At 41.5% G+C, this 10,136-nt stretch overlaps 1 protein-coding gene across 5 annotated transcripts in view; it reads right to left on the bottom strand.

Moving 5' to 3' along the window:
- The window catches only part of ash1l (ash1 (absent, small, or homeotic)-like (Drosophila)), a 33,544-nt gene that overhangs the window by 2,602 nt on the left and 20,806 nt on the right, over positions 1 to 10,136 (bottom strand). For 3 of the 5 annotated variants that reach the window (XM_037692913.1, XM_037692911.1, XM_037692912.1), the window contains exons 15-26: positions 9,144 to 9,211; positions 8,241 to 8,407; positions 8,009 to 8,161; positions 6,040 to 6,094; positions 5,610 to 5,742; positions 4,024 to 4,293; positions 3,600 to 3,686; positions 3,401 to 3,491; positions 1,986 to 2,124; positions 1,715 to 1,887; positions 1,370 to 1,536; positions 445 to 940 (exon numbers count right to left, since the gene is read on the bottom strand). In XM_037692913.1, coding sequence (XP_037548841.1) covers positions 445 to 940; positions 1,370 to 1,536; positions 1,715 to 1,887; positions 1,986 to 2,124; positions 3,401 to 3,491; positions 3,600 to 3,686; positions 4,024 to 4,293; positions 5,610 to 5,742; positions 6,040 to 6,094; positions 8,009 to 8,161; positions 8,241 to 8,407; positions 9,144 to 9,211 — 1,999 coding nt within the window. The remainder of the gene's footprint in view (positions 1 to 444; positions 941 to 1,369; positions 1,537 to 1,714; positions 1,888 to 1,985; positions 2,125 to 3,400; positions 3,492 to 3,599; positions 3,687 to 4,023; positions 4,294 to 5,609; positions 5,743 to 6,039; positions 6,095 to 8,008; positions 8,162 to 8,240; positions 8,408 to 9,143; positions 9,212 to 10,136) is intronic. The other 2 variants (XM_037692915.1, XM_037692914.1) reach the window with 1 other exon arrangement.

Below are 10,136 nucleotides of genomic sequence, written 5' to 3' on the forward strand. Positions count from 1 at the left end.
GTGAAACACCCACACCTGCCTCCACCCTCATTTGCCCCACTCTGGGCCCGTGAGCAAGGCCCTTTACCGCCCCAGCTGCTCCCCGGGCCCCTTAGATGGCAGCCCACTGCTTCACGTGTGCTCACGTGTGCTCACATGTGCAACGGGAAAAATGCAGAGAATTAATTTCCCCATTGGGCATTAACAGAGTACAATAAAAAATAATTTAAAAATGAAACAGGTTTTCCTACTGCTGCTTAAAACTCACAGGTATTACTTTTTTAAATTCAGTTACACTTTGATTAGCCCTGATAACCTTTATATATACTCGCCACCCCCCCACCCCCACCCCCACCACCACCCAATTCCCTCAATATGCAGATCAATGATGGAGAAAGAGAAGCAGATAAACTCACTGTGTATGAACAATGTGACAAAGAAACCCACATGAATCTGTTGACCTACCCCCCTGCTTTGTTCCCGGCCCCTCACCGTTCTTGTTGGGTGTTCTGTGCAGCAGGTCCAGCAGAATCTTGTTGAGTCGTTCCCTCTGGGCTTCTCTTTTGCCCAGAGCTGGATGATGAAGAGGCGAGGAGGCTGAAGACGACGGCAGCTCGAGCATCTCTTCCATCCTCTCTTTGGAACTTTCCTCAAGCTCCTTGCGGACCTCGGCCTCCAGCCCGTCCTCTTCTTCTTCTTCGTCTTCCTCCTCGTCTTCATCCTCATCATCTCCTCCTCGTCGTCTTCCTCGGTCAGGTCGTCTGTGCTTGGCTGAAAGAAGTTTGGGATCCTCCACGTCCATGTCATCTTCTTCTCTTCCATCTTCTTCTTCGGGTGGGAAGTCCTCGCTTCGCTCGCAGGAAGAGCCGTCGTCTTCGCAGCCGGACGTTTCTTTGGGTCGCTCGCTTTTCCAGGCTGATCGGCCGCCGTTCCTCTTGTAGTTGTCAGGAACATAATGAGGCTGCAAGAACGTTAAAGTGTTCGCACAGTTTTAGGCACTTAGATCAGATTACTTTTGTTTCTAGCTAAAAACTACAACTGCCTTCTCTAGTGGCCGATCTAAAAGTTTGTTTGAAGCTTTTCTCATCTGTCAGTCTGTGAAAAATACAATCAGCCTGATTCACAAGACAAAAACTAAAGTTCTGAACATGTTAACACGTGAGAAAATTACAAAGTAGGTAATTCATTGTGGTTTCCCCTCAGGTAAAAAACAAGTATGTGCGGTTTGTCTCGTTTGTTTCTGCTTAGTCCAACTTCAATCAAACATTTTGCTGCAGGCCACATAAACAATGGGTGAACTATAATGAGTTGTAATGTAATCACTGCACCTAAAATACACTTTTTAATGTTTCTAAAACAGAAACGGATCGCGGATCCTCATCAGTCTCACCGAAAAGTCTCTTTTAGGAGAGAGCCGCTTTGGGAAATGGTTGAAGGCGTATGGCTTGGTGCAGACCGGGTAGCGGTTCCGATGGATCTTGTAGAACAGGTGCGCTGACTTGTCCAAGCGGTAATCGCAGATGTACACGTCCTGTTCTTTCACACCTTTTGGCCGTCCTGTAGGAAGAATGCACGTTTAAATGTTCGAAGCTCTTCCAAACATGGAGCTAAACCTTCAGCTGTACAAACTTTCACACAGAAAAGATAATGTCTGAGCAGCACCTTCTGAAAGAACCGCCTAAAAAAAAAAAATCAGAGTTGGTTTAGCAATTCAGCCTGTGCAGGTTCTCCTCACCTTTGCAGTAGGTGTAAAGATCGAGGACGCAGCATGTTGCCACCACCGCCTCCAGGGGGATGATCTCATACAGCGGCATGCGGAACAACTCGTTCTGGTAGAAACGCCGTGATGGAGAGTGGTGCGTCTCGTGGGGACGGAAGTAGTGATGACCGAAAGCAAACCGCTCACCCCTTTGAAGACAAAAAACAACGTCATGCTGTATGAAAAGGTAACAATCCAAAGTAGAGAGGACGTTATGATGCGGTCCGTGCAGCAGGCGCAAACTCACTTTTCATTTTTCCACAGTTTCTCAATTCGGAAGATGTCGAGTTTATCTCGGTTTATGTGAGTCAGGAGGCGGTACGACTGCCTAACAGGCTGCCCTTCAGTTGTGCGCCTGCTGTCTCTCATCAGATACACACAATCCCCTGCACACAACACATAAACACACAGGTTATACATCTACATTCATCTTTACAAAAGAAAATTACAAGAAAAAGGCGGACGTTTGACAAGGCAGTTCTGTTTCACTGCAAACAAAAAGGGTCTGGCATTTAAAATCAGGTCAATCACAAGATGTTTCTAAACTGAAATGGATGTTTCTGGCAAATAAAGTACCGATAACCAAAACCACACACTCACAAAAACTATTGTTTCAGGTGGTCCTGTAATAAGTAAACACATGGAAACTGTCGGTATTGATGTAGCACAGGGAGCGATACAAACGTGCTAGCAGAAATGCTATTGATGTACTACTCCGCTCTCCCTAGCGGCGTAGCACTAAGCTAGCATGCGGCAACACAGACGTGACACCCCCACCCCCAGTCGACAATTGAAAACTCACAGCAACGTAGCGATAAGCTAGCATGCGGCAACACAGATGTGACTTCATTCCCTGCCATTCCCATTAAAAATCGGCAGCAACGTAGCACTAAGCTAGTAGGCGGGCAACACGTATGTGAATGTTTCTGTAAAGTGCCCTGAAACACTGTTGTGAATTGGCACTATGTAAGTTATAACTAAGAAGTCTGTTGGAGTCAGTCTCCCCACCATCACAGACATCTACACCTCCAGATGCAGGAAGAAGGCCACCTGCATCATGAAGGACCCCACTCACCCAGCACACACACTTTTTGCCCCGCTCCCCTCAGGAAGCTTAAAAAGCATTAAGTGTAGAACCACTAGACTGAGGAGCAGCTTTTACCCTGAGGCTGTTAGACTCATGAATCTCTAATCTGGATAATCACTGTGAAAAAAAAAAAAACACGTCATGTTGCTGCTGATCTGTTTCATGTTGCTGCTGATCTGTTTCGTGTTGCTGTGTTCATTCGTGCTCATCTGCTCACACAGACTCATGTTCGTGCTGCTGTTCAGCGTATTGTTTTTGTACTACTAGTGCTTTTTGTACTACTAGTGCTTAGCGTACATTTAGTTAATGTTTATTTTAGTTCACATCTTAGATCTTATTACTGTTTTTCTTTTACATTTGAGACTTTTGTTGGATGTAACTGGAACCCTGTGTATCAAAATTTCGTTCCACCACATGTGGTGCGTATGACAAATAAAGAAACTCTGACTCTGATAAATAAACTGACTCGAATCAAATAACTACCCAACTGGACGCCTAAATACAAGGAACTCAACAGCTTTCAAAAATCAACGTTTCAAAGAGACAGGACCTTTAAAGCACTATGAGCGACATACCTTGGTGTAGCAGCAGGTCATCCCTAAGGAGACATATGTAGTAGATTGAGCCAGCCTGTGCGTAGCTGGGCTGCGGTATCATGGGAACCTCCTGTAGTAACAAGAACACAGGTGAGGAGAAAGAGGTGATTCATATTTCCTAGTAAAGAAATAATAATAAATAAAGTATATGTGGGTGTTTTAAAGGGGGGACACGTACGTTGTCCACAGGCCGAGGGTCACACTGCTCACATAGGTAGTGCTCCACTTCAGTCTCCAGACGCATGCAGTCGCAGTGCTGCCACACCTAAAACAACAAAAACAATTTTAAACATGAATAATAAAAATAAAAGCAATTATTCAGAGCAGATTACAGGCCAGCTGGTGGTGTCACGCTCCCCTGCATGAGTGATTCACACAACCACGCTCGTTTCTGAACTCAAACTTCATCAGCACTGAAAGCCTCCTTGGTTATTTATTTATTTTTTATCTAAAAATAAATAATATTCTCAGAGGACTGACTGTTCACCCTCCTTGGAAAATCTCATTAGGAAACTTCAAGGTGGAGTCTCAGGAGAAATTACACACTAAAACAGGTGCAGCCGATCAGAGCGCAAAGAAAAAGTGTTTCTTTCACCACTTGCCATGCACTTTTCACACTGGATCATCAAGCCTTCGTCTTTGTACATCCCACAGATGCAACGGATGACATCATCGTCTTTGTCGTGGGACCCCGGCCCTCCTCCGTGGTGGTGAACGTGGTCGCGCTCCAGGGAATCGGAGCTGTCTGCTTCACTGGCGGTCTCACCTACGATCTCGTCGATCTGGACCGCAGCTTCATGGCGAGCGCTGTAATAAGCTTTCCTCAGCCGGCATACGTCTCTGCCTACTGACGACTTCTTACCGTAATATTTCTGGTGAAAACAAACATTCAAAAAACAAACAAACAAACAAACAAAAACGAGCGATGAAGACAGTTGTTTTAGTTTTAATGGAAAAACAAGAAAATATTTGAGTAAATCTGATCTGACATCAAACACAACGCCTCACAAAGACAGCACAAAAAGGAGAAGTTGTAAATAAAAAAAAACACAAAATTACATAAATTATTAAATCATTCAGGCTTCGTTTGTCTGCCTGCAGCTGTAAGGACGAATCATAACTACAATCCTCTCGCTTCTTTTTCAAAACTGAGAAGAAAGCTCTGGTGAAAAAAGCTGAATCTAATTTATACATCCACTTCAAGACCCTCTGAGCTTTCAAGTAGCACTTGTTTAAACAGCGACGCCATACAAATGTAAATCAAAAGGGCCTGCCACGTGCACGCAGAGGATCAGCAGGCGAGAAGTTAAATCCCATTTGGGAGCTGTGTTTGACAGAGGGGGAACGGAAAACCTCGCACTGATTGGATGAGCTGCACAGCGCCACCTTAAACAATCATCCTGATTAGGCTTTTTATTGAACGAGCTCGGAGAATCTGGAGTTATGCTGAGGAGACGCACAAACATCTCCCCACAGAGTCTGATGATGAATGGATGCGTTCTTTTTCCTGTCATGGTTATATATACGTTTCTAATGAGCCCTGACAAGAATTGCATCACTGACTATAAAGGTTAATACTTGTTTTTAAATATTAGATCAAACAGACTAGTTTGTCTAGTCTTTAAGTCTCTTAATCTTTACTAACAAAAGATGCTTTAGCAAAACAACCCTGAGACAAAAAATTTGAGTGTTTTACAAGTTGAATGGAAGCACGTTTGTGTACGTTTTGGCAGGAAATACCAATCCTACAACCTTTTAAGCTGAAAGAAGCTGGAGCTCTTTTCTTTTTCTAGAAGCTGTTTCAACTCTTAACCAAAAGATTAGTTGAAATCCTACAAAAACAACAACAAAAGCCTAATTCCAGGAACTGAACTGTTTATTTTCCAGTAAAGACAGAGATGAATAATAATCTCCAAACTTTCAAATTCTTTTACGTTCTTCTGCTTCCAAACAAACTCTGGACCAATGTTTAATCATTGTGATACTAAAAAAATGTGCGTAAAATAGAAGCAAGAACACCAAATGCAAATTTAGCTACAAATTTAATTTTCCCCTGGATTTGTATATATTTTTTTGATTGAAAAGTATTATTACAGTCTTAATGAGACCAGTTCTCTGAAGCGCAGGGTGTTATACTAAACTAAAAAAAAGTTTAAAGTAATTACACGCAACAGGCGATGCCTCTTACCTCTGCGTTACGAAACACTTTGAGCATGTCTGTGTCAAACGCTTCCACGGTCTTATAATGGCCGGTGAGAATCTGCTTCTCGATGGTGCTCAGGTCGAGAGGGTCAGACACCTTCTCGTAGTACTGGCTATTCCTGTTGGCACACCGAAACAACACAGTCAGCTCCCTTTAATCCACTTTGACACTGATTTTGAAGTTATTACATCTGATAAAATCAATGCTGCATTCATAAATCTAAAGACAGCTTTAGTCAGGAAAAATAATCTGTTTAACCAACAATACTGAACACACACACACTGTCACAGCTCACACGTGTGGTGAAAGATAAAACTGATACAGTGTGTGGGTGTTGTACGAGATAAAGTGACACTGCTGCTTGAAACACAGGAGCATTATGAATGAATGTGTTGGAATTGGAATTTGCGCTCACCTCTTTCTGGACGGGAGGTTCACCAAAGGAGCTGCGAGTATCTGGCCAGATGAGTCTGAGGTAAAATAAAATAAAATAAAATAAGACGTTTTATTCAAACGATAGTCGAGATACTGAGAGGTCTGATTTAAAAGCCAAATTAGATCAAAATAAAGATTATAGCGGTGAGGAAATCACTCAAGTCAAGTGTAACATAACAACCACTTGACTTATTGAGCAGGGCTATTCACCTTCAGGACCATAAATAAAACTTACTGAGGGTTTGAGAGCCAAAGAAATAAATTAGTAAAACTCTTTCACCAACTGAAACTTCACTGAGGACAGAAGCAGTCTGTTAGCACCAGAACAAAGGGTGTCTTATTGTTCAAGTCCAAACTTATTGCAGGGATGCTGTCAAAGACTCAAAAGACCTGAGCATCAAATTTATAAATCTAGAACCAATAATATTAAACAATAATCAATATGCTCCCTTTAGCTTTTAGCTAGTGTTCTGTAGCTTTTAGCTAGTTTTCTGTTCTGTATCGTTTAGCTTTTAGATAGCTTTTGCTACATAAAACTTTTAGCTAGATTTTTCCTAGTTTTAGCTTTAGGCTAGCATTTTCCTATATTTAGACTTTTAGTTTGCCTTCAGCAAATTTGATCCTTCTGATACCTTTAGTTAGTCTTTTGCTACTTTAGTCTCCATCTATGGTTTTGCTATTTTTAGTTTTTAGCTAGCTTTTTACTACATTTATTTATTTTTGTTAAACCTTTACTACTTTTATAAAGTGTTCTTGTCATTTTTTGCTTTTAGCTAGTGTGCTGTTACTGTTATAGCTTTTAGCTAGTGTTTTGGATCTTTTAGTTTTTAGCTAGTGTTCTGGATCTTCTGGCATTTCACTAGTGTTCTGTAGATTTGAGCTGTTGTTCTGTATATTTTAGCTTTTAGCTAGTCTTATGTAGCTTTTAGCTATTAGTTAGTGTTCTGTATATTTTAGCTATTAACTAGTGTTTTGGTTCTTTTAGTTTGTGCTCTGGTTATTTTAGCTTTTAGCTAATGTTCTGTATCTTTTAGCTAGTGTTCTGTAGCGTTTAGCTATTAGCTATTATTCTGTAACTTTTAGGTATTAGCTAGTGTTCTATATATTGCAGATATTAGCTAGTGTTCTGGATCGTTTAGCTTTTAGTTAGTGTTTTGGTTCGTTTAGTTTGTGTTCTGGTTCTTTTAGCTGTAACAATTCAGTTTAAGCTTCTTTAGCACATTTCAGCAAAGATGTTTAGCACTCAGCACACACACTGCAGTGTTGCCCCTACCATTATTCAAGGAGGGTGCCAAACCACCTCCCCCCCCCACTTCCAGATGGGGAGCGGAGATTGTAGCAGCTCAGCTCAGACTCCAACCCACTTGCAATACAAATGTAGCACTCTGCTACCGCGCAGACAACTGCTGGCACTAACGTAGTGCTAAGCTAACCAAACCCCGCATGCAATACAGACGTAGCGCTCTGCTTCTCTCCACCCACCCGTTGATAACAACCCCAAAGAGACGAGCCCCCTCCCAAGGCACATAACCGAGGAGCAACAATGCAGTGCATTTTTCTTTTTCAGAAAATGCAATTTCTCTAGTTTCTGCGTTATGGTCAGACAAGTCAGTTTGGGACTCTGGGTGCTTTGTGGGGTTAAATAATTGTTAAAAAAAAAAAAAAGGGCCATATCTAGCCCACTATATGTGGGCTGCTTGCTGGCCAAGAGTAGGACTCAGTATCAAACATTTTGCTTGTTGACACAGTTGCCTAAATCCTAACAAATGTTTGTTTTTTTTTCTGCTGGAGACACAAGAACAGAATGTTCACTTTCTGCCTAATATTTCTCCCCGTAACAACAGAATCAATGAGCTTCACTTCAGCTGCCTGTGGTCAAGATGCTACAGCTGACGGTGTAAATTAGGATTGCACGTCAGTTCATATATTGTGTACTTCACGCCACTAACCCTTGTAGCTTGTGATCATGTCACAAATCTCCTTGAAGATGTGTGCGAGGCGTGCAGTGCGCGTAACTTCTGTGTTTTCTTCGGCAGCAGCAAGTCTCCGTGTGCGAACCGACCGCGACGTCTGCAGAGCTGAAAACTGCGTCAAGAACACATCTGGAAAGAGAGCGTTTCAGTCAGTAAAAGAAAATACACGATGCCGTTTGATCATGACTGTTCCTTTAAATAGACTCACCTGACTTGATGTTGCCGTCATCTCTGATGACTCCCCCCCAGCGGGCGTACATGGAGAGGCTGCTGGCGTCCCTCTCTCTTTCACCCTCCCTCTTCTGCAGCTCCTGTTTCTCCCTCATCTTCTCCCAGTTTCTCAGAAGAAAAACTCGATGCTTTAGCACAAAGTTTCTGGTGGAAGAAAAGACATTGTTTTATCTTTTAAAAATGAAATGTTTAGCATTTCTTTCTGTTTGAACAGTCTGACTGGATCTGTGTTTACATTTGGAACCAGACATTGTGAAGGATTATTACGGTGCAGTTTAATCACTAATGGGACAGCAAAACATTACATTTGTGTTTGTTACCAGATCTGTGCACAAAACTAAGACTTTGACTGAGCATTGCATTTGTGTTGCAAAGTTTTCTTAAGATAATTTTAACAAAATTAACAAACCTATGCTCTTATTTTGTCTTATTTTTTTTGTAAAACATATGAATTTAACTTTTTTCCTTAACCTTAAAAAGAGCAAAACTTGATGACAATGCATGCAGGAGTTCAGAGAAGAAATTTTAACTGATACTGAATGTCTTCAAGTAAACATTTACCTACAGTTACAATCTAATTCAGTGGTTCCCAACCCTGGTCCCTGAGGAACACCATCCTACATGTTTTAGTTGTTTCCTGCTCCAACACGCCTGTTTCAGTGATTTAATTTCTTTCTCAAGTTCTGCCGAAGCCGGTCAATTCATTTAAATCAGGTGAGTCAAAGCAGGGAAAACAAGTAAAACGTGCAGGACGGTGTCCCTCAAGGACCAGGATTGGGAACCACTGATAATTAACTTGGTAAAGGACTCCTGTGAATTAATTTATGGGTTTTAACAAAAACGTATGAGCTTAAGACATTTTTCTCTACTGTGTGTTTACCTCTCTCTGTTAGACATGGGCTTCATGAGATGTGGATAAAACTTGTTGCTGTCGCTTGACTCTTCCTCCTGCGGTTAAAAGAAAAAAAACACAACTTAGCCTGTTTACTTTAATAACTAAAGTATTTTCCACCGTACACGTTGCACCGCCCTATAAGTCGCATCAGTCCAAATATGTCTAATAAAGTGGAAAAAATATAAATAAGTAGCTTAGCCGTATACGTCCATATACCATACCATACCATACCATACCATACGTCACATCAATTATGCGTCATTACCGCTGATGAGCCAGAAATGTGGGCCGGTGTTGTGGCAAAAATCAATTGGCTGCCAAATGGTGGCCACGGAAGCGTGCACAGGAGGACTTTAACAAGATAGCCACTTAAAAACCATTATTTGTTTGCTTAAAATTATAGTAAAAGTGTGTCTCAGTTGAACGTTTACTTAATAAATGCACTTCAATGGTCAAATCAGCTGCATTTCGCAGGGGCGGCGCAGTGAAATGAAGCTGATTTGATGGTTGCTCCTGGCGAGCTGGATGAAGGTGGCAGGCTAAGGCAAGCCGATTATGTCATTAATAGCCACTTTTACCTAGTACATGACACAACGGCATGCCATACTACTCGAGTGCCATCTAGTGGTTGAAAATGGTAGTGTTCAAGATTTTCAGTCAGAATGAATGAAAACGGTCATATCTCAGCCAAAAATTCATTTAAATAAAAAGGAGGAAAAAAATCCATAAATACGTTGTTTCGGCGTATAAGATGCAGGGTATGCAAATTATGCAAAAAAACGTGACTTATAGGCCAAAAAATATGGTACAGCTCCAAATTTGACTACAAAGCATTTGTAATGCAGACAACCAGTTTGTAAAATGTAAATGATATTAAGTAAATTTCCAATCATAGGAATGAGTTTTTATGCTTTTTTTTTCTAATAAGGCCTAATTTCTGACAAAGATAAACTTGGGACCTAATCAGATACTGCACAT

The sequence above is a fragment of the Nematolebias whitei genome, chromosome 19 (genome assembly GCF_014905685.2).
Source record: "Nematolebias whitei isolate Nwh7 chromosome 19, NemWhi1, whole genome shotgun sequence".
Classification (NCBI taxonomy): Eukaryota; Metazoa; Chordata; class Actinopteri; order Cyprinodontiformes; family Rivulidae; genus Nematolebias; species Nematolebias whitei.